Source organism: Dasypus novemcinctus, chromosome 29 (genome assembly GCF_030445035.2).
Source record: "Dasypus novemcinctus isolate mDasNov1 chromosome 29, mDasNov1.1.hap2, whole genome shotgun sequence".
Classification (NCBI taxonomy): domain Eukaryota; kingdom Metazoa; phylum Chordata; class Mammalia; order Cingulata; family Dasypodidae; genus Dasypus; species Dasypus novemcinctus.
The window spans coordinates 1,546,907-1,565,898 of NC_080701.1; the positions used below are offsets into that span (position 1 = coordinate 1,546,907).

General features: G+C 42.5%; 1 protein-coding gene across 1 annotated transcript in view; it reads right to left on the reverse strand.

Annotated features, from left to right (window-relative positions):
* FAT1 (FAT atypical cadherin 1) overlaps positions 1 to 18,992 on the reverse strand; it is a 140,443-nt gene that overhangs the window by 61,092 nt on the left and 60,359 nt on the right. Inside the window, 1 exon segment of the mRNA XM_058289871.2 lies at positions 6,791 to 7,105. Coding sequence (XP_058145854.1) covers positions 6,791 to 7,105 — 315 coding nt within the window.

An 18,992-nucleotide genomic window follows, 5' to 3' on the forward strand; every position in this document is an offset into this window, starting at 1 on the left:
GGTGTCCTCCTCAAAACCTAAGACGTTGTAATTCGGTATTTGCACATGAACATCCCAATCTGAAAAAGCCCTGAGAATGACAAAGAGAAAGAACTAATGGAGGAGGTGAAAAAGATTTGGTAAGCACCCATGGCGCTGTGTGAGTTGGAATTTGGAGCTCTGAAATATTTCTAACAGGTGTACAAGTCCCAAAACTTAGTAATATTTTTATCTTCTAATGAGAAAATAGTTATTTCTCAAATAAAAGAGATCTGATTAATAGTCTATCATCAACTTGCTAAATTATCTGTGATTTTACCCTTGATAACTAATTTTCTAGCTGCTATTATTTAAAGAATTTTAAGTCCCCAGAGAAATAAAACACAGATCATCTTTCGCACCCTTTCTTGTTTACAGCAATGGGAAAGATTCAATTTTTACTTCAGGAATATCAGTCTACTTCCTCAAAAATACACTAACAATTTAGCAAGACCCACTAGTAAATTCATCAAGACATGGGTTCAGCAAACTAGGGCCATCCTGTTTTTGTACAGTCCACAGACTAAGAATGCTTTTACATTTGTAAGTGGTTGGGGGGGGGGATTAATCAAAATAATAATACTGTGGCACATGAGAAGTCCGTGGAATTCGAGTTTCAGCCTTCCTGGCACACAGCCGGCTTACTCACTTGGCATCGTCTATGTCGCGTTCGTGCTGACAGTGCAGAGCTGAGTAGCTGTGACGGAGACCGTCTGACCCACACAGTTTACAGTTGTTCCCTGACCTCTGCAGGAGAAGACTAAGAAAACCAAGTTTAAACACCCTGCGTTATTTAAAAGCTTCATGTGGGTAGGCCTGAAAGTACAACAGAAGAGTAGCAGTAAAAGCTTCAGGAATTCCTGAAAACAGAAGAACAGACAAGATACTGGCTCCAGAACCACACTGACACCAGAGTGGACTGTGTATCGAGAGGCAGGCAGGACATTCGTGTCTGACCTGGACCTCGAGAGGGAAGTCATTTAATTGTGTGTCCAGTTGGGGAAAGGCAAATGACTGAAAGGGAGTAGGCACTTGGCATTTGTGGTCTTGACCAATCTGCCAGGAAAAGTATGTATCAGAAGATGGTGCACCTGTAGAAGATATGCCTGTCACTGCCCCTGACGCCTAATTAAAGAGACATTCCAGTCTTCCCCACAAGTGAGGCCAAGAGATGGCAGAGGGCTGGACAGGTGGTCTACGGAAGGCAAGAGAACACGAGAGAAAAGCAGCAACAGGAGCCAGAGCTGGGTGGTCTCTCTCCCGCTGCCTCCTCAAGCTCAGTTCTCAAAGGGAACACCTGGGGGCAGCCCAAGAGAACCAGCTCAAGGGAGAATGGCTCCTGTGCTAAAAGAGACAGCTTAAGGGTCACACCCCAAGACCCACAAAACGATACCCTTACACAAGCGAGAAAGGAAAAGCTCGGAAAGCATTAAGCTGAAGCAAACCCAAAATAGCGTTTAAATCATGTGAAATTTCAGATGGAAATAGATGCAACAGCTGCCAACAGGCCTAACCCTTTCAAGATGCACACACGGGCACATAATCCTAGACGTGTGCACAAATACTCACAGAGGACGCCTACTTTCACTGGCCATTATTTTTGATAAATTTATTTTTAGCCATAAAGTAAAATCTTTTCTCAGTTTATCTGTTCCCAAACAGGAAGATCTACATCTAGGAATGAGAAGAGGTAGAAAGTAATACATTTATTAGAAAGTGTAAAATCAGTTCATCAGTAGAATGGGCCGTGAAGAAAGTACATGTATTTGCAGATTCTTAGAATAACGGGCAAGTCCATCAATAGCTATATTGAAGTATGGCTTTACAGCAAAGCACCTGGTATGGTGAAGGGGAAATTCCAGGGGCACGTTAGTGTGTAAACTGTGGTCCCCCCTGTGCCAGCAGAGGCCGAGAAAGACACGCACTCTGGCCAGCTTGCACACGAGTGGAGATAGTGCTCGGGGAACAGAGGAGGTGAGGAGCTGGGACCTGAGGAGGAGACTCTCGCTGGGCAGCTTTGGCACATTTTGAGTTTTGTACTAACTGGATGCACTGCCTTAAAAACAAGCAACAGAATTTAAAAGTGCACCGCACACCCACGCACCCGTGCACACACCCCGGCACGCTTGGTAAGCAGAGTTCAAATAACAGGTAGTGGGCCGAGGAGCGAGCAGGCACAAAACCACTGTTCAGTGGTGGAGACACAGCAGGTCCCACTGATGCAGATGCTACAGAAACATCTGCAGGTGTCGCTAAGTTTCGGCTTAATATAAATCCACAACAGAAAGTAGATTAGAGGTCACAGAGTGCAGGCTTGAAATAAAATGTTTTAAGAGAAAATTAAATAAAGAAATCTAGAAATTTAAGTTTTACTCCTTAAAGGGATAACACATTTTTTAAAAATCGTGGTTAAGAAGATTCATACTGCACATTAAACGAGGTTTCTATGGCGTGCGTACTTTTGTGATTAATTTTTAAACTTGAATAAGCACTTTTCTCCTGTTTAAATGGTGACAGTTAAAACTTCCAGCCCAGATGAAGTAACAAGGACCAAATTCACCCTCCAGCTGGAACCACCAAAACACAAAGTATGGGAAGTAAGGGGTTTGCACAATACCAGGAACCAAGTAAAGGGAGTAATTCCTCAAAGACAGACACTAACAAGGAAAACCCACCGCAGCTCTAGCTCAGAACCTTGAGTCGGCTTTCAGGCAGTTTCTACCAAGTTAAGCATCCACCTATCATACAGTTCAGCTGTTTCCCTTCTAAGAATTTACCAAGAGAAACAAGCCTGTGTCCACAAGAAGACGTGCAGAAGAACGCTCATGAGGCTTTATCTGTAACTGCCCAAAAACGGGAAACAGCCCCGTGTCCATACGAGTGACCAAGCTGCAGTCCACGGATGTGTGAACACGTAACAGAACACGCGTACATCCTACTTGGATGAACGCTGGGTACAAGGAGCCTTACCAAAAATAAAAGGGTGCACACTATTTGAGTCCGTTTATATAAAGTCCTAGACAATGCAAACCGACGCAGAGTGACAGAGACAGATGAGTGGGTGCTGCAAGACTGGAGTGGGGTGTGCGGGAGGTGACTCGAGAGCGTGAGGAAGCTTCTGGAGTATGCCTGATGGTGGTGACGGTTTCACAGGTGCACCGATGCCTCCGATTCAGCAAATTTACACTTTCAATACATGCAATTCACTGTATGTCAACTAGGCCCCCATAAAACTTAAAAAAAAAAAGGAAGATTGCTTTGTATCAAAACCTTGGAAAATACCAGACAGATAAGAGAGTAAGCCTCTGTGGTCTTTTCTAAAGCATGCTCATTTCTAAAAGTATCACTTCAAAATCACCCCCCAATTACAAGTCGCATTATCGCTCCTCAAAAGTTCAAGCTGGTGACGCTGAAGAGAGACACCCTGCAAGGGCAGTGTCAGCTCCTGCGCTCACGCTGACCTTTTCTCCACCTTGAGATACCGCGCCAGGCTGTGCTGCTGCTCCCAGGAGTCTCCAAGGCCCAGATAATCTAAATCTCTGCTCTTCTATCTCTCCCACAACTGTACGATGATGTCAGAAGAAGCAAATTTACCCCAACTGTCACTGGATATACTCAAACAAAAGATGGTATAAAAAGCTGTGGTGCCAACACAAGTGTACCAGAGAAGTAGAATAAATCAAGCCTCTTTCATTTGTACCATGAGAAAGAAAACCTAACACCATGCTACTTACAAACAACAGAGTAAGACTGGCCGAGATGCCGAAAGGTCCCAGGCACCATAATTAGGCACAAAAATCTTTGGAATATAAAAAAAACTTTTTTTTTTTTAAAGATTCATTCAAACTTGTCATTTAGAACCCAAAAATTCAGAAACTACTGAATTCAGTCCTCAGAAGGCTTTGTTTTATTTTGCTCTGCAGTGTGTATAGACATTCCTTAGTGCGCCTGCAAAAACGCCCATCGCCAATCACAGCCTAAGGGCCTGGAAGCCAGATTTCCCTGAGACCTCAGAGTCAGAGCTGCACCAACGCCCCCTTCTCAATTCCCAGCCCACGATTTCCTCACTGGGCCGTTATTTATTGAGGAAGGTGGCTTGGGGTCTCCAGATTGCTTTGTGGACTTCTCCCAGACTCCTACCAGTTTCACCACCAGCCCAGGAGCACCGACCTAAGAGTCTGAGGGCGAGGGGGATCACAGCCACACTGTGTGCGGAGCTGGGGAGCAGGATGAGCTAGAGGAGATCCTGTGGCGGTGAAGTCACTATACCCTTTAACGCGTCCGGCTAAGCTGTGCTATTTCCACATCTTTAGCCACTTAGATGCTCATGCTATTTCTTGGTCTTTCTGACAGGTGGGGTGATTTGTGGAATGATCAGAAATCCTTCCTAACCAAACAGCTTACAGCACACCTTCAAAGCACACACTCCTGGACACTAACCTCATGCTCCAGTGTCACCACCTGCCTTCAACTCACACCACCAAAACCTTGGTGACTCCTAAGGAGCTCTGCCCTGCAGCTGTGCTCCCCCGGGGGGCTGGGGGGTAGGGGGCAGGCTCCTGGAGGGGATTCGGTCCATGAAGATGAGGAGGGAAGATTGAGGAGTCTCTGGCATCTAAGAGCTGTCAGAACAGAACCAGGGGAGTGGCAATATCAGGCGCACCCCCTCTCTACAGGACAATCCACAGCAGAAGTGCCATCAGTCAGTGGCCCAGGGGATAACGGAGGTTTCCAGGGCCCCCACTGCTCCAACCACTGAACTTCCTCAAGCGTGTCTCTCCTCTCTCCTCCTCCTTCTCAAGCTTGTATTGCTCAGACCAACAGTGTTCGCCCAGATACTCACAAGGGCATTTACTGCTAGCTCTCCCATCTCTACACAGAGGGCTTAATCTAACCTAAGAGACACAAGACACAAGAAAAATGTAATTCACCAAACAACTAAAATAGGGTAGATACTTTCCTTGAGTGGCCATCGCAAGGCTTTTACTTCTAGATTTCTCTCTCAAGGTCTTTACCTTGTTTCTCCGCAAATAGCTTCCAGGCTCTAAAATCCTCCTCCTGAATGTTTCTAATCTTTTTTCTTTTAGCTTTGACAATACCTTCTAAGTTTTCACTCCCTAGTTCTTAGTTTTCTTTTCTTTCATGAGTAAAGGAGGCCAAACCACTTGAGCTGTTAAGACACTGTACAGTGCTACCTCTTAATTTCAACCCTTTTTCAGGGGTTCAAAACCCATGCACTACTCCCAATGCTTCCAAAAACTAAAAAAGATTCGCCGATATAATTGAATTTGCATGAGGCTCAATCATTCTTAATAGTAATTGATTACTGGTTTCCTAAGAACCCAAATCCCCTATTCTCAAATCAGAATTACCTACAGAGCTGGAGCACTATTGTCTCAAAGTTAAGTAAATCTTAATACATTCAAAATAAATCTCGAATTTATGTTTAAACCATCAGAAAGGGCAATCCATATGAATGAATGTCAGGTTGAAACGTGGATAAGAGGTTTAAAAACTAACATTTTAGCATACTTTCCAAAAGACAAAATATTACATGATCTCTTTCAAGCATCTTCCTGCAGGCATTCTGGTATGCAGACCTTGAAATCAAGCTGTTTTCCACCTTAAGAACTGCTTCCTTGTCAGTTTCCAACAAAAGAAATTACGAGATGATAAGAATAGTGGGAAAAAGGCACGGGGGAGGGGTAGTAAACTCTGGTAAGAACACTAAGGGTACTTCCTTAATTTTGATTTGTGTATATTATTTCCTTCAAATATCAAAGAGTCAAGCCAGTAACTGATCAGATAGGTTCCCCTAGAATGAGGAAATACATAATAAACAAAAGGATAGAGGAAAGTAAAGCACCAAACAAATCTTCCTCTTCAGAATTTCCTGAAAATTAGATTCTACTGACAAGTACTGAACAAACCACATACTGAGTTCAAAGCCAAAAATATATCTGATTAGAAATTTTATTTGCCTACATATCAACTGTCCTCTCAATGTCATATGGTAACCATTCAACTCTGATCAAGAAATCAAAATGCAACACTCTACATGTAAAGTTTTCATGTTAAATAACAGGTACATTTAACATTTCTTTTGTGAACTCATACACAAGAGAACTAAGGAGAAAAAATAGAATGCATTATCAAATATGAAAGAATGAAGATTAGAAGTTTATAAAGAGTGTGGAGGATCTGAGAGATCGAAGAGCTATGTGCTTAAAGGCAATGAGTCACAGACACTGAAAATGAGAGAGAGGTTAAAAGAAAAAGTTCAAAGTGAGTAGCCACTCCCAATTTGAAAACTGTTTAATTTTGATCCCCCATGGGGCCTGCAGTTATAGTGATTCTCTAGGGGAAATTTAAAAACAATATAAAATGACTATGAATTTTAAAATTCCTTTGATATTCTCCATTTTTGAAAAAGCGTTAAGAAAAATTGAATACTTAGCAGCAGTGGAATTTGTAAAAAGTTTAAGATACATCCCTAATTGAGGTGCTGTTCATAAATAACAATATTAGCTTTTTAACTCAAAAGTGGAATTCTACCATTGAATACAATTATGAAAGAGCTTTATAAAAGCAAATAAAAGGAAAAAAATATTTGGACTAAGATCTTCATACGGAAATAAAGATTTGTTTTGAATACCTCAAAAGGAAAGAGATTTATCAAAAACTACAGAAAAGGAGGCAAAGAGAAAAGGCTGATTCTTCATCTTCCGCTGTCAGGAGGATGAGCACGCCACAGAAGAGGGTTTACACATACCGGTTTTGGGATGAATCTGGAAGAAGCCCTGTGGATTTCCACTCGTAATTCTGTAGGTCAGCTTGTCTTCGGAGCTCGAATCGGGATCCGATGCCTCAACCTGGACCACCGACACGTCCTTGGGGGAGTTCTCCAGGACCTCCGGGTAGTAAACGGACTCTGAAGTCTGCGGCGCGTTGTCATTGACGTCCTCCACCTCTATGTAGATCTCCGTGAACGACGACAGAGGCACGACGGCCCGGTCGGTGGCGTAGACCGTCAGCCAGTAATGAGAAGCCGACTCACGGTCCAGGCGCTCGGATGTCTCTATGACACCTGCCAACAGAGAAGACGACAAGTGGGGCAGCGTGTCAACAAAACCTGCCGTGCGAGAGGGTGTCAAACACGTGCTCCGCTTGGGCCACGCGTGGCTGCCCAGCCACGAGCACGTCCTCTCACCGCTCTGGCCTGGTCTCCTTCCCAAGGAGAGAGTCTTACCTTCCTCATCAAGTTGATTAAAGGACTCACACACACACAACGACGCGAGCGAACTTCGGCACAGAACAGGCTTATAAAAGTCCTCATCGGGACTTTTTGCACTGTGCAAATATTACCTAATTTAAGTCTCACAACTACCCAAAGAGAGAGGAACTCAGATCACCTTAGGGCCCAACATTTTGTTTCTCCAAAGGAAAATTTGAGTTCAGCTGAGTCGTGTTCACTTTCCCAGAACCAGGGACAAAATGAGAGTGAAGGCCGAGCCCGGCTCCCACCGCCCGGCACAGCGACGGCGACAGTGAAGGTGAGAGGGCAGCCCTTTTCGTAGTGATTAAAACAGTGTGTAGGTGCCTGGAGTCCAAAATAAAGGGACACTCAGCTCTCCCCTACGTGAAGCTCTTCAGGACCTTGTAATCAGCCAAGCAGCCTGCAGAACAAGCAGGGGCCACACACAGCACCTTACCCAAAGCCCAGTAATTATTTACTACATGAACGAATGGGGGTGGTACAGAAAAGTCCTCAATTGGGACCCAAACTAGGATACACTTAAGTCAACTAGTAACAGGTGGAATTTTAAGGTTGCAATGAAGAGAAAAAATGTTTTGGCTCAGACACTGAAACCAGTCAAAACCTTACTTAATCCCAGGATTAATCTCTTGACAGTGGAAATATCCATTTTTCTTGGGCAAATTCCACTTTTCTATTCAATGGTGTATTCTCGGCCTTTGCCTCCCAGAAGATACCACTGCTTTTTTTTCTCATGGATTAATTATTCTGAACTAATGATCCACGTTGGACGTGGAAATCACAGCAACAGAATCACCAGGATTTCCCTTCAATGTAAAATACTATGGGAAAAAAAAGCAAACATCAATTTCATCTACACTCAAAATTGAAACAGTATTTAATTTCCTCAACCAAAATAAACAAAAAAATTTCTTGATTATTTAAAATTAAATATTTGCTTAACTGAGGTTAAGAAAAATTCATTTAACACTCCAAAAAGGCTTAAAACTTACTAGCACCTAAATAAATATTAAAATGTGAAATAGATTTACCATAATAATATGAATGATTCCTGACATTCAGAAGCATTATAAGACAAAAATCGCTATTTTCCAATGAGTTTCATTTCCAGTTTGTTCTGTTAATATCCAGACTACTGCTCCATTAATTCTTCCTGAACCATCAAAACGGTTGGAGAAATGTGGAAAGAAGTCTCAGAATGTTTAATTAACTGGTCTCTCTATGCAGCAGACAACTGCCAGATAAACTCAAACACACTCCTTAATCTCCGGCCCACACATGGTTTATGCATACTCAATCTATTCATTAAACTAGGAAGATTGTATCTGTTTTTAGCCTGAAAAAATAGTGCTATAGTAACCAAGGAAAATTAATCTGTTCTGGTTTCTTTTTCACAGCTCACATCAACTGATACAAAGAAAGCTCAGGAATAAGAGCATACTACTTCTCTCTACAAAGCCTGCATGTTAACAGAATGAATGTACACATGCTCCTCTTGTGTTCCTCCACTTCATTAAACGTAATGTAATTCATTTGACCGGTGAAGTATTAATAGACTATTTCAAAAAGACAGGTACATAGTGCTTTTGAGTTTCTAATCCTCAAATAGTTCATGCACCTATCTACTTTTTAAAACTGTGTAGCTCTAAATGTGATTTACAGGCATTCAGTAGCAACAATACTTATAGAAACAATTTGCTGAGTGTTTATATATACACACAAACAAACATATACACACACACACCAGGCACTATGAAAAGTGTCTTATGTGTATTCTTATTTAATCTTTATATCCAACCTGCCTACACTTGTGGTGCTATGAGCACTATTTCATTGATGAAACTCAGATTAAAGAAAATTAGGAAATTTCCCAGACTCACAGTTAAGAGCAAAGCTGGAGTTCAAACACCCAGAATCTGATTTCAGTGCCAAAAAGTTACCTGTCAATCCACTACCAGTCTGACAAAAAGTGGATTAAATAAAATTTCATGTAATAACTCTACAAAGTTAAAGCCCAAATTTTAACTATTTTTAAATGGTACGTCAAGTCCATACTCAGAAGAGTACTCAATGTTCATTTACATATAACTGCCTTCTCTATTTCCAGGAATAAGGGAAAAAAGAACTATAAATTGCAAATACCTTATGAGGTTTACAATGATAGACAAAAATTGCTATTTATTTTTCAATGAGTTCCATTTCCAGTTTGTTCTGTTAATATCCAGACTACAATATATACTTATGGAACTTCTCTTGGGAACTGCCCCTCTCTCCAAATAAACTGGCACCTGGGGAAGGAACAACATATTTCTTTGCATGTTCTCCTAGCCACAGTCAGAAGGGGAAGTTCAGAGCCACAGATAACTACACTACAGGTTAAAAGTGATGTAGCAGGGGGGGCTGTGGGAAAAGAGTGTAGTAGGAAGCTCCAGGAATCAGTCCCTACACTGCAACTATGAAAGGGGCAGGGACGGTCTGAATCGACTGTTCTAAAACTGGAGTCCAGGAAGCACAGCACAGCACCCAGGCAAGAGGGGGAGAACAGGCTGGCAAATTACGGTCAACTCCAGAGAACTGCCCATCCCCCATGCCACAGCAGCGGGATCCAAGCCCCGCTTACCTTGCTGGTGCCTGGGAAAGAGACAAAATCAACACCCCAGAGAAGAGCTAGGGGACCACGCTCAAGGCTTTTGATTAACGACTTCCGGTCCCTGGGGGCGGAACTGGGAGCAGCCATGGCTGCAGCCTGTCCTGGACCCACCCACACAGCCGGCCAGGCAGTCTGGAGGCCTGCGCTCTCTGAGTCCCTGTCTTGTTCCCACAGGAGAAGCGACTTGGGAAATTCCTTTCCAGTGCACCCTCCCCCACTCCTTGAGACAATGAAAGCCATGTAAGATCAATTTAGGTGAAGAGCCTGGGCGAAGGCTTACCTCCCTTTTTTTTTTTTTCTTTTTTTTTTATTGACTTTGTAATAATATTACATTAAAAATATATATGTGAGGTCCCATTCAACCCCACCCCCCCACCCCCCCTCTCCCCCCCCCCAGCAACACTCGTTCCCATCATCATGACACATCCATTGGATTTGGTAAGTACATCTTTGGGCACCTCTGCACCTCATAGTCAATGGTCCACATCATGGCCCATACTCTCCCCCATTCCATCCAGTGGGCCCTATGAGGATATACAATGACCGGTGATTACCTCTGAAGCACCATCCAGGGCAGCTCCATGTTCCAAAGACGCCTCCACCTCTCATCTCTTCCTGCCTTTCCCCATACCCATCAGCCACCATGTCCACTTTTCCCAATCCAATGCCACCTCTTCTATGTGGACATTGGATTGGTTGTGTCCATTGCACCTCTATGTCAAGAGGAGGCTCAGATTCCACATGGATGCTGGATGCAATCCTCCCACTTTCAGTTGTAATCACTCTAGGCTCCATGGTGTGGTGGTTGTCCTTCTTCAACTCCATCTTAGCTGAGTGTGGTAAGTCCAAGGCTTACCTCCCTTGAGGACTCCAGTCAAACACCCAGGAAGGGAGGTCTGTTTCCTGGGATGTAGAGCCATTTGAAGTCCTATAAACAGGGAACCCCTAGACCCAAGCTAAACACAAGCCTCAGACAAAACAAGCCCAGGAAGGGCCAGGAGGACCCTGTACACTGTATCACCTTGGGCTGGCTTCCTGACGGGAGGACTGAACTCCGACACACAGCACTGGCAGCACAAAGTCAATTCAAAGAAGGTGAAAAGTGTTTACTAGGTTTGTCTGGTTTTGTTAGCTCCTGACACTCAGGAAAATGTCTGCCATATAGAACCAGGGGTTACAAACTCAAGAAAAACACATCTCAGGAAATAAATCCCAGAGTTAACATTTTAAAATATTAGCTTGTACAGTGTAAAACCAAAAAATTATAAGACCAAGAAACAGGAAGTAATCGTCCATCCAAAGGAGAAAGAAATCAAAAAAAAATCCAAAAAACTTCAGCACAAAGAATACTTTTGCACTTCAGCAATTACTACTACTAGACTGTGGGCATATAAGACAAAGGCATTTTAAAAATGACCTTCAATATGCTCAAGGAGATGAAGGAAAACAAAGAGGAAAAAAATAAGGATATCAGGAAAACAATAAATGAACAAAATGAGAATTCCCTAAAGAGAAAACTTTTTTAAAGGAACCCTTGATATTAATGACTCTAGTTACGAACCTTTACTTCTGAAATTGAAACTTAGCCTAGTATTACAGGGTAACTAAGAGTTACCTCCTGAGAGCTTCCTTACTCAAATGTGGCCTCTCTCTAAGCTGAACCCAGCATATAAATGCATTACCTTCCTCCCACCCCCACCCCGTGTGGGACACGACTCCCAGGTATGAGCCTACTTGGCACCAAGCACCAACTAGCAATGCAGCTGGAAAAAGACCTTAACCAAAAATGGGGGAAAGGTAAAGACAATTGCGTTTATATGGCTAAGAGACTTCAAAGTAAGTAGGGGGGGTCATTCCAGAGGTTATGCTTATGCACATCTCAGCAGGATCTCATTGACTGTCTTAGTAAATACTATCTCAAATAGCGGGATTCCTGAGGGCTCTGGAGACATCCAAACACTACAGGCAGGGCAGATAGCTCAGGAGTTTGGTGCCCTGCCAGTGGGCTCTACTTTGGAATTTATGCTCCCCAGTGTGACAGAGTTGGATTCAGTTGTGGTTTCCCTACACATGGCTCTTCAGTCCCTTCCATTTGAACACAGTTAGTACTAGAGTTGACAGGTGTATATCAAAGAGACTGAAATCATTGGGTTGTCCATGTGCCAGCTGGGCCCTGAATCTCAACAGAGTTGCAACACATACTCTCCAGTTCACTGGACTCACCCAGGACAACTAACAAGGAGATAATGATGGACACCGATCATCCCAAGGAACAGAGATAGTCTGCAACTGTAAGCAAGGTAGTCCCATCCATCTGCCCCATGGGATCTAAGCCCCTTCTCAATTAAGAGGTGGAGTAGGCACCACCATCCCAGAATCCTCAGCATTGAGGAATGAATGATGGACTAGCATAGCCCTACTGGTATTCTATTCTAGACTTACTATGATTCTAGCAATGGAAGAACTTGTATCACTGATGTGCAGGCAATGGCCACTGGAGGTTCTCAGTGGAGGGAGAGGGAAAAACAGGTGTAATTTGGGGGCATCTGCAGGACTTGGGAATTGTCCTGAATGACATGGCAATGACAGACACAGGCCATTATATATCCTGCCATAACCTACAGAATTGTGCAGGACTGTAAACTACAATGTAAACTATAATCCATGCTTAGTGGCAATGCTCGAAAATGTGTTCATCAATTGAAACAAATGATTACCACACTAATGAAGGATGGTGTTAATGTGGGAAAATGTGGGAAGGGTAGGGAGCGGGGCATATGGGAATCCCTATATTTTTTATGAAACATTTATGTAATCTAAGTATCTTTAAGAAAAAAAATTTTTTTAATGTATTAAAAAAAAAAAAAAAAAGAACCAAACAGAAATTGAAGACCACAATGACTGAAACAAAAAATTTCTGGGAGGGTTGCAACCAAAGACTGAAGCTGGAAAGCTCAGTGAACTAGAAGAGACATGATAATTGAAATAAGTCAGGCTAAGAAGCAGAAAGAAAAAGAATTATAAAAAGCAAAGCAGCCTAAGAGACTACTGGGACACCATGCAATTTATCAACATACACATTATGGTAGCTCTTTCTGGAGAAGGAAGAGAGAAAGGGGCAGAGGGAATTTTCAAAGAAATGACAGAAATTTTCCCAACTTAGTAAAAGACATGAATATGCACACCCAAGAAGCCCAGAGACCACCAAATAGGATAAGCCTGAAGGAAAACCATGCCCTGTCATACACTGACCAACTGCTGAATGCAAAGCGCAAGGTTAGTTCTGAAAGCAGCAAGACAAAAGCAACATGTTGCGTTCAGGAGTCCGATTAGAGTAAGTGCTGATTTCTCATCAAAAACCATGGCGGCAAGAAAGCAGTGGGTTCATATACTTAAAGTGCTGATGGATAATAACTGCTAACCAAGAATGTTATATCCAGCAAAATGAGCTTTCAAAAAAATGAGGGCGAGATTAAGACATTCCCAGGTGGACCAGACAGATAAGGGCCGAGGGAGTTCACCCCACTAGACCTGCCCTATAAGCAAAATAAAGGGAAGTCTTCAGACAAAAAGGAAAGGACACTAGACAGTGGTTCAAAGCAGCATAAAAATAAAGACTGACAGTAAAGGTAACCATTTTGATAATTATAAATGCCAGTACTACACTATTGTACTTCTTTGTGTATAACATCACTTCTTCCTACAGGTGCTAAAATACAAATGCATAATGACAAATCTTTATTTCTGAACCTATAGGATACAGAGAGACAACTGGTAACAGGAACAAATAAAGATAGGATAGAGAGGTATAGACAGTTATCAAATCAAATATGACTGTTGCATATGAAGGATGCGAAATTGTAACCCCACAAAAATCACAAGGAAAATATATCAAACATATCCAGACAGAAATGAGAAGGAACTCAGTGCACGATGATACAATAAAATCAAATAAATATGAAAGTAGGCATTAAAGGAAGAACTGAAGGTCAAAAAGATATGCGACTCACAAAACTAAATAGTAAAACGGTAGAAGCAAGTGACTTTAAACATAAATGGATTAAACTCTCCAGCCAAAAGGCAGCTTGATGGCAAGGGGAAAAAGCATGATTCAACTACATACTATTTACAAGAGAGGTTCACCTTAAATTCAAAGACATAAGTAGGCTACAAATAGTAAGCAAGAGAGAGCTGGGGTGGCTGAACTCATATCAGGTAAAACAAACTAAGTAAAAAAAATTGTTAGGAGAGGGAAAGACAGTCATTATATACTGAGAAAGTGATCAATTCAATAAGATACAAAAATTGTAAATATATATGAACCTAAAAGCAGCAAAATAAATGAAGCAAATACTGACAGATTTTAAGGGAGAAATGGACATTTCTACATTAATAGAAGACTTTAATATACCACTTTTAATATAGAACATCTACACAGAAGATAAAAATAGAAATACAAGACTCTAATGATATTTTAAAACAACTAAACATATATAGAACATTTCAACTGAACAAAATACATTTTTATTTTCCATTTTTAAAATTATAAACTAATTTTTTAAAACTTTATTTTTCAAAGAAGTTTTAGGTTACAGAAAAGTGACACAGAAATACAGGGAGGGGAGGGGACTTGGCCCAGTGGTTAGGGAGTCCGCTTGCCACATGGGAGGTCCGCGGTTCAAACCCCGGGCCTCCTTGACCCGTGTGGAGCTGGCCCACGCGCAATACTGATGCATGCAAGGAATGCCCTGCCACGCAGGGGTGTCCCCCGCGTAAGGGAGCCCCACGCGCAAGGAGTGTGCCCTGTAAGGAGAGTCGCCCAGCACGAAAGAAAGTGCAGCCTGCCAGGAATGACGCCACACACATGGAGAGCTGACACAGCAAGATGACGCAACAAAGAGAGACACAGATTCCCAGTGCCGCTGATAAGGATAAAGTGGTCACAGAGGAACAAGCAACAGGTGGACACAGAGAGCAGACAACTGGGGGGGGGTAAATAAATCTTAAAAAAAAAAAAAAAAAAGAAATAAAGGGGAATCCCAAATATCCCACCCCCTCCCTCATTTTCCCCTATTAATAACATCTTACATTAGCGTGGTACATTTATTACAACTGATGAACAAATGATTGAAACACTACTACTAAAAATGGTCTATAGTTTAAATTATGGTTTATACATTGCACCATACAATTTTATAGGCTTTGAGAAAATATGTAATGGCCTGAATTTGTCATTGCAGTTATCATGCAGAACAATCCCAAAGTCCTAAAAATGCTCTACGTTCCATCTAATCGTCTCTCCCTCTCCTCTCGGAACCTACGGTAGCTACTATCTTTATATCAATGTTACAAGTTCTTCTTTTACTACAATAATAAGCTTACTTTGGCCAATGGTTGCATTCCCTCCTTATGTTTGTTCATTCCTCAATCTTGAGGATTTGGGGATGGTGATGCCCACTCTGCTTCAGATTGATAGAAGGCTTAGATCTTATGGAACAGACGGAACTTTTTTAACAGTTGCATACTCTTTGGAAAATACACATTTTTTTTTCTTTTTTTTCTTCTAAATGTTACATTAAAAAAATATGAGGTCCCCATATAACCCCTACCCCACCCCACCCATGCCACCCCTCCCACATCAACAAACTCTTCCATCATTGTGGCACATTCACTGCACCCGGCGAATACATTCTAGAGAACTGCTGCAGCACATGGACAGTGGTCCACATTGTAGTTCACACTCTCCCCGAGTCCACCCAGTGGGCCACAACAGGACACACAATGTCCAGCATCCGTCCCTGCAGCACTACCTAGGACAACTCCAAATCCTGAAAATGCCCCCACACCTTATCTCTTCTTCCCTCTTCCGACCATCAGCAGCCACTGTGGCCACCCTCTCCACATCACTACTAGATTTCTTCCCTTACTAATCACAATAGTCCCCAGCAGAACACCAGTAAGTCCACTCTAATCCATACTCTATTCCTCCATCGTGTGGACCTGGGATGGCTATGCCCAGGCCCCCTCTACATCAAGAGGGGGTTCAGATTCCACATGGATGATGGATGCAATTCTCCTGCTTGCAGCTGTAGGTACTCTTGGCTCCCTGGTGTGGTGGTTGACCCTCTGCACCTCCCTGTCAGCTGGCCAGGGTAAGTCCAACAAACCAGAGGGTAGGAGCTGCAAGTCTGCTGAGGCCCAGGGCCTGGCCGTCACATGGACAGTTCAGAGATTCAGGTCTCCTGAGTATATACCAACCCAAATGCCAACCACAGGTCCAGTAAAAGTAACAGAAGAGGCATGTGTAGAAAGGCTATATTTGAATCCAACTCCATCACACTCAGGAACACAAACTCCAAAATAGGGCCAACTGACATGGCCCTGAACTCCAGAGCCATCTGTCATGACCACAGAACCTGTGGGTCACTGCAGCCCTCAGGAGAACGAACACCTGGGTTTCCATCTACCTTGGCTGTCTCTGGTACCCTGCTGAGGCATGCATAAGCATTCCCCCCTGATGACCTCCCGGCTCTTTTTTGGAGTCTCTTACCCATAAAAAACTCACTTGTCCTTTCCATTTCCCCCTTTTATCAAAGGTCAAAATGCAGTTTTTAACACCTGATATCACATGTAGGCTAAGATATTCTGCTGGTCTGAGTTGACCTCTTTGTTCATGGTCTTTTTGTGGTTACATCATCACCTGGTGCTTGGTAGTAATCCCTTGGTGCCAGGGAGGCTCATCCCCGGGAGTCATGTCCCATGCTGTGGACATGCAGTGCATCTACATGCTGAGTTTGGCTTAGAGAGTGGCCACATTTGAGCAACATGGAGGTTCTCAGGAGGTAATTCTTAGGCACCCCACAGCTATAGGCCTAGTTCATATTTCAGGCACACAGGCTCATAATCGGAACCATCAGTATCAAGGGCTCATCGTTGGACCATCTATCTTTATTGGTCTTTGCCATTGCACTTGGGGGATTGTTGTTGTTCCATTGGGGAATGTGATAGAGCTCCCTTGGTCAGGAATTTAGCACACTCTCATCTGTCATTTCCAACTGAAACCACTATGAAAATATACAAACCTTTCTATGTAACCTGTATACATGCCCTGGAGAACTCCCTCCCATCCGTGTGCCCCCCACTAATGATACCCCACACAAATGATCTTTCCCCACCATAGCTGAATCTCTCTGTAGTTCAAAACTTCTTCAAAAAGGAAACCCAGGTTTCCATTAATAGAAAAATGGAATATGGTGATGGATTTAAATGTTAGATATAGAAAACATAGAAATTTAGAAAAATTAAATAAAGGAAAAATAAATTGGGGTATCAAAGAAATGAAAAAATGAAAAAGCTTTGTTCTTGACATTATGCCTTTCATCACTGCTATAGGTGTTACCCTGTATGTACAGTGGCAAGGAAATTTCTTCCATTTCTTCCTAAGTGTCTATTCCTTTTCCTTCCTTCCCTCCCTCCTTCCTTCCCTCCTCCCTCCCTTCCTCCCTTCCTTACTTCCTTCCTTCCCCCTGATTATTACGTTTCTCTTGACCTAAGTTTTAGGTCACAGTAATTCACATATATAATATATGGAACTCTCATATATCCAACATCAAACCCTATGTCCCTTCCCCAACAGTGATCTTTTTACATGTTCATATTATATTTGCTGCAGTTAATGTACAGATATTGAAACAATAGCTTTCAGACATGGTTCCATTTGGGTTTACATCATGGTTTATATTTTAGACTATACGATTTTCTAAATTTTTAGTTATCTTATGTTTTACATTATGGTTTACATTTTAGCCTACAGACTTTTATACATTTTTGGTTTAATTTAACCTGACCTATATCCATCATGGCATGATCCTGCGGAACACTTCCATTGCCCCAGAGTTACCCTGATTCCATGTACTCAACACCTCTTTCCCCCTCCCCTCAGGGTCCACCATGACAATCAATCTTCATTACTTGAGGGACCATATTCACAGATACTTGCAAAAATGTTGAGGGCTTGACATACTAGACTGCCCTAACCCACTGGGAGCCACCGATTCTCTCAAGAGATAGAATTTCCTCTGTTTGAGAACATCAGTCCTTAATGAGTGCACATGGACCATTCTCCAAGATGGGCCAGATCTCAGGTAGTAAGACAAGTTTCAATAAATTCAAAAATATTGAGATAATACAATGCATCTTCTTGAACCACAATGAAATGAAGGTAGAAATCGATGCCAGGGGGAGAAATGGAAAAGTCACAAATACGAGGAAATTAAAACCACCAATGAATTAAAAGGGAAATCACACTGGAAATTAGGAAATATCTTAAGGCAAATGGAAATGAAAATACACCATACCAATACTTATGGGATGCAGCAACGACAGTACAGAGAAGGAAATACATAGCTCAACATGCTTATATTAAAAAAGAAGAGACATCTTGAATAAGGCACCTAACCTCAAAACTGGAAGAGCTAGAAAAAGAAGAACAAATTAAACCAAATGCAAGTAGAAAGAAGAAAATAACAAAGAGCAGAGATAAATGAAATAGAGAATAGAAAAAAATAATAGAATCAACAAATCCAAAAGTTGGTTCTTTGAAAGATCAGTAAAACTGACAAACCTGTAGCTAAACTGACAAAGAAACAACGAGAGGACACAAATAACTAAAATCAGTAATAAAAGGGGGGGGGGGCATTACTACCGACCTCACTGGAATAAAAAGGATTAAGAGGATACTATGGGAAAGCGGCTGTGGCTCAACTGATAGAGCGTCGCCTATCTTACAGGAGGTCCAGCGTTCGGTACTTTTCCTGACCCATGTGGAGCTGGCCCATGTGCAGTGCTGCCACATTCAAGGAGTGCCATGCCACGCAGGTGTGTCCCCCATGTAGGGGTACTCCACACGCAAGGAGTGCACCCTGCAAGGAAAGCCGCCCCATGTGAAAGAAGCACAGCCCGCCCAGGAGTGGAGCTGCACACAAGGAGAGCTGACGCAAGAAGATGACGCAACAAGAAAAGCGACAGTTTCCCGGTGCCGCAAGAGAA